Source organism: Caenorhabditis briggsae (genome assembly GCF_000004555.2).
Source record: "Caenorhabditis briggsae complete genome, chrI, whole genome shotgun sequence".
NCBI classification, from domain to species: Eukaryota; Metazoa; Nematoda; class Chromadorea; order Rhabditida; family Rhabditidae; genus Caenorhabditis; species Caenorhabditis briggsae.
This window is the reverse complement of record NC_013489.2, coordinates 12,857,744-12,863,161: the sequence shown is the minus strand read 5'-3', so window position 1 is coordinate 12,863,161 and position 5,418 is coordinate 12,857,744. Positions and strand designations below refer to the sequence as shown.

The 5,418-nt window shown below is 36.1% G+C and overlaps 2 protein-coding genes across 2 annotated transcripts; both read right to left on the bottom strand.

The window, feature by feature from the left end:
• Positions 1 to 2,006: 2,006 nt before the first annotated feature.
• CBG26604 lies at positions 2,007 to 2,450 on the bottom strand (the record flags this gene model as incomplete). The annotated part of the gene is made up of 1 exon (XM_045241389.1): positions 2,007 to 2,450. The coding sequence occupies one exon, from the start codon at positions 2,448 to 2,450 to the stop codon at positions 2,007 to 2,009; it is 444 nt and encodes a 147-aa protein (XP_045100143.1).
• A 383-nt stretch (positions 2,451 to 2,833) lies between these two features.
• CBG26603 lies at positions 2,834 to 4,855 on the bottom strand (the record flags this gene model as incomplete). Its single annotated transcript, XM_045241388.1, has 3 exons — positions 2,834 to 2,838; positions 3,303 to 3,677; positions 4,411 to 4,855. 3 exons carry the CDS (start codon positions 4,853 to 4,855, stop codon positions 2,834 to 2,836), a joined length of 825 nt encoding a protein of 274 aa, XP_045100142.1.
• Positions 4,856 to 5,418: the final 563 nt, after the last annotated feature.

The window sequence follows — 5,418 nt, the reverse complement described above, 5'->3', positions numbered from 1 at the left end:
TAGTTTTCAGAAAATTGTGGATAGAATAAGATTTATAAATATAATGTAATTGAGGTCCCGAGTAAATTGAATTGAAAGCGATAAGTTGGATTGAAGGTCGTTGAACAATAATGATCCTAATTTGATTTTCAGCACTCTCTGGAAAAATGTAAGAAAGGAATTTTGGAGAAAAATGGACTTTCAGGGGTTTCTGAAATACTGAAATTCTGAAAATTGAAAATCCAAGAAATTCAGAATTGTTGGTCCCTTTTCATATTTTGTCTTGAATTCTGACTGCGAAAATTTAAATTTCCGGGTTTTATATTTTTTTTTCTGATTGCTATGAGATATTTGGAACAACCGGAAAAAATGTAACATTTTATTATAATTTATTAGAATCTGAAGGGAAATTTTCATTTTGCAAAAATGGAATTTTTGAATTTTGGAATTTCGGAGAAAATCTAAATTTCCATCCAAATCTCTACATTTCTGTGAAAGTTTTAACCTTCTAGCACTTCTCGGATCTGAGATATGGCGCTTTGAAGTTTCGAAGAGACGCAGACAGTTAGAGTGTCCCGTCGTCTGCGCTCTCCTCCTTTTCCATACTCTCTGGCTCATAAAACTTCAAAGCGGTATATCTCGGCTCTTAGAAGTCCTAAGAATGTGGTTTTTTTGACCAAATTGCTCCATTTTTTATGAAAGTTGTTATTCACTGCGAATAAATTCAATTTTAAAACAATTTAACTATTTGAAAAATTTGTTTTTCCAATTTTTCTAACTTTAGTAATCTTTCAAAAAGAAAATCAAAAATTGACAAAGTCTGTCAAAGTTTGACTTTTCTAGCTCATCTGGAAGCCGAGATACAGTGCTTTGAAGTTTCGAAGAGACGCAGACAGTTAGAGTGCCTCGTTGTCTGCGCTCTCCCTCTTCCCCCCACTCTCTAGTTGTCTGAAACTTCAAATGGCCGTGTCTCGGGTTCCAGATAAGATAGAGATGTGATTTTTGGATGAGATTGTGTGTAATTTTTTGAAGATTTCTCATGAAATAATTTCTGGGATTTTTTTAATTTTTGAAATCTCCAGGATCTTGGAATCTCAAATAAAAAAATCCCAACCTAAATTTTTTATTTCCTCTATTTCTCAAAAATTTCATGAACTTTCAAATATGCACTGATGAATCACCCTGTTTACGCACTACCTTCCAAATTTTTCCGCTAATTATACCCTTCTTGGGATATTAACGCACCAATGAAAATATAATATTTTGGAAAGTGTGATCAGGTCACATGTGATCAGAAAATGCACGAAAACAAAAATTTGATGTTTCAAAGTAACACGAGCGTCTTAATAAGGGGAATGGAAATTCAAAGATTACTGTAGGTAGGGTTACTGTAGATAAAAAACGAGGAAATGACAGTAGAACGATTATTTTGTTGTTTTTACACGTTTTCGTTCAAAAAAGACACATTTTGAATTATAGACCAACTTTCTAGCTTATCTGGGAGCCGAGATACAGCTATTTGGAGTTTTGGACGACTAGAGCGCGTGTGGAAGCGCAGACGACGAGACACTCTGACTGTCTGCGTCTCTTCTAAACTTTAAAGCGCTGTATCTCGGTTTCTAGAGCAGCTATAGAGCTCAAAATTGAATAGAAATACATGTTTTTTGTCAGAAAATTAGGTATTCCTGAAGATCTATGAAAACGGAAAGTATGGAAATCTTGAATCTCGATATTTTGGAAATTTTGAAAAATTAGAAACGCAAATTCTGATACAAATTTTGCGCTAAAAACCAAGTTTCTGGGTCATCTGCGAGCCGAGATACGACATTTTGAAACTTGAGGAGCGAGAGAGCGAGAGAGGGCGCAGACAACAAGACACTCTAACAGTCTGCGTCTCTTCAAACCTGAATGACTGTATCTCGGGTTTCAGATGAGCTAGAACTCTCGTTTTCCTTGGAATATACTGTATTTCTTGTCTAATTTTTCTCAAACGTACTTATTCTTGGTGAATTTCAGCTTCAACTGCTCTAGAAGACGATTTCCCGGATTGCTATTGATACCGACGCCTCTGAGCAGAACGAGATGCTTCTGAAACTTTTTCGATGTGTCAGAAAACTCTTGGCGGGTGGTCCATTACCGTATTTGTTGCTTAATTCTTCCAAGCTTGCGATTTCCTCTTCCATTGTTGGAAATTTTCTATGAGCTATGTCAGGTATTCCAGAAGGTTCTTGAGCTTTTTGGCTATTTTTCTGGTCATCGGTTACGGTCTCTTGGGCCTGATCGTCAGCTGATTTTTCAGATGATGATTTCTTGAATTCTGAAGGGTCTGGCAGGTTTTCTGGAGGTCCTGATTCCAAAATTTGTCGATTTTTGACCGATTTTTGTCCCATTGAATAGCGAATGCCCGTTTCCAGAGCAAAGAGGAGCAATAGAGCTGCGATGGTGACTATTTTGATGTCAATGTCCAACATCTGAAATTAAGATTTTTTGGAATTTTCGAAAATTTGAAAATCAAAAGCTTGAATATAAAAATTCCGCCCGCCGCTTTTTGTACTTTTTATGCTCCGCCCCCCATTTTTTGGAGCACACTGAAGTGTATTCTGCTACTGAAAAAGACCAAAACAGAGTCATACATCAAAACATTCGAAAAAATGGGAAAAAAAATCTGAAAAAGATATATTAATTTGAAAAAAAATCTGGAAATCACAGAACAATACATAGAAATTGAGACACGAATTAAAAAAAAAGAGGTATTGGAATATTGAAAATTTGTATTAAATTTGAAAGATTTCTTTATTAGGAAACTGGAATCTCCATTGCTGACCGATTTGATGCTCAAGTTTGCAAGATGATGTCAATCTGGAATTTTGAACATTTGAAATTTTTTAGGATTTTTTAAAATTTGAAAAATACAAATTCTGAAACAAAGTTTGGTCTGAATACCAAGTTTCTAGCTCACCTAGAAGCCGAGATACAGCGCTTTGAAGTTGTGGGTCGAGAGTCTGTGTGAAGAGAAGAGAGCGCAGACAGCAAGACACTCTAACTGTCTGCGTCTCTTCTTAACTTCAAACGGCTATATTTCAGCTTCCAGGTAAGCTAGAATTCTCATTTTTCGCAAACGAATGTAGGTTTTCAATAATTTCAAAGAAATATACCTTCTATGGCCATGTTGCCCTGAAGTTGGACATAATAATCTGTTCGAGATCTAGTTTGGGAAGAATGTGGGGTTGCGGAACAGCTGAATTGGCTGTCAAGAAACCATAACTTTTACTGGATGGTTCTGAATCTTTTAGAGATGTTAAAAGATTCTAAAAAAATCCTACCGTGGGATTCTTCAACGGCTACATAGCTGCATTGGTCGAGTACTGGTCCAGCGGCTTCCATTTGAATTGGATGAGCAATGCCACATGATGTAGAAGGTTCTCGAGCTTTTTGACATGATCTCTTTTTTTCGATTACAAGATCTTGGGTCTGGTCCTGAGCTTTTTCGTTAACCTTGCCTTCCGGTGGTGATTTCAAAAGTTCAGATGCTTCTGACGTCCCATAATCTCCATAAAAAAGATCATGAATAATCTGTCCAACAGTAGAAAACACTTTTTGAATAATCAATTTTTCTGATGGATTGTAATGAGGACAACAGACTTCTCTCACGAGCTTCTTTGTGATTGAATGGGCAGAATCACAGGTGGAGGTGATGTCTGGAAATTGGTATAACTTGCTTCAAGCTCAATATTTTTGCGAAATTTTGATTTTGAATTGCAGATCTTAAAATTTCCCCTAAAATGATATAAAATTCACATTTTGAGAGTTTAGGCTAGTTCAGTGGGAGACACTAAACAAAACGCTCTCCAGTAGTACTACAAAAAGACTGCTTTGAGCATCAAGTCACAATGTTCTCAAGCTCATAACTCTCTTCAAATTCGATTCGCATTTTAGATTTTCGAAATATTCAAAGTTTAAAGAACTTTTGGATCGATTAGCACCTACCATACTTGCGACCGAGCCGTTGAAGGGCCCTTCGCGGGCCTCGCTATAGTTTCTTTCAGAGACAATATTTTCAGACCAACTCAATTAGACATGATAGAACTCGGCAAGTTCTACAAAATAATGCTATTTGGAGAACTGTATCTTGTCTATGAACAAAGTTACAAATCATAAAGTGGCCGGGCCTTTTCGCGTCGGCCCGAGCCGGTCCGAGACTCTGTTTTTTTTTGTTTGTAACTTTGTTCATAGACAAGACACAATTTTTAAAACAATATTATTTTGTAGTACTTGTCGAGTTTTATCATATCTAATTTGGTTGGTCTAAAAATATTTGTTTTAGACGAAACTATGGCAGATCCCGCGAAGGACCGGTCGCAAGTACGGAAGATCTACATTTTGCATTTTAGCTTTTATTTGAATATCAATTTTGAAAGAAGTTGTACTCACTTTCGATTCCCAACTGATCGCAGCGTCGACCACAGAGCACGTAGCTGTACACTATAATTCGGTTTTTGATTCTGGTCAATACCCAAGGATTTGAGGATGGGATAGGTGGAATTTCTTCTGAATCTAGAGACGTTGGAGATTCAGTGGATCCTTCAGCTGGCGTCGTTCCAGGTGGCTGCTGGTTTTCTCCAAAAACCAGCTGTGCGAATTTTTCGAAAAACGTTTTTCCAGAAGAAGATGATCCCAGGAGTTCAGAAAACGTCACCTCTTGTGGATCATCCTTCTTGGTTATCACAAACCCTTTGACTGGAGGATTTCTACGATCTGCTATCTCTTTTTGTCCCCTGGGATACCGATAACAAGTTTCTTCAATGAACAGATATATGAGAGCTGTGACCACGAATAATTTATTATCAAAATTGCATATCCATCTGAAGATGTTCATCTGAAGAAGAAAATTTTAGAAAAAAAAAATAATTTTGGAATCTTAAAAACCTTTAAAAATAACAAAAAAAGAATTACCTTTATTCACAGGGCATCGAGGAGTTGAGCTTGAGCTACACTGCCGTATAGTTTGTGAATCCATATTTGAGCCTATAACTAACGTATAATTTTGACTCCGCCCACTTTTTTAATGCGTCAACCATATAATTATCAACACCAGACGTATATAAACTTTAAACAAATGAGGATGAATGACGAAAACAATTTAATTGGAGTTACACTTTATTTTTGAGGAACTTCCGAATTTCTGAATTTCTGAATTTCTGAATTTCTGAATTTCCGAATTTCTGAATTTCTGAATTTCTGAATTTCTGAATTTCCGAATTTCTGAATTTCTGAATTTCTGAATTTCTGAATTTCTGAATTTCTGAATTTCTGAATTTCTGAATTTCTGAATTTCTGAATTTCTGAATTTCTGAATTTCTGAATTTCTGAATTTCTGAATTTCTGAATTTCTGAATTTCTGAATTTCTGAATTTCTGAATTTCTGAATTTCTGAATTTC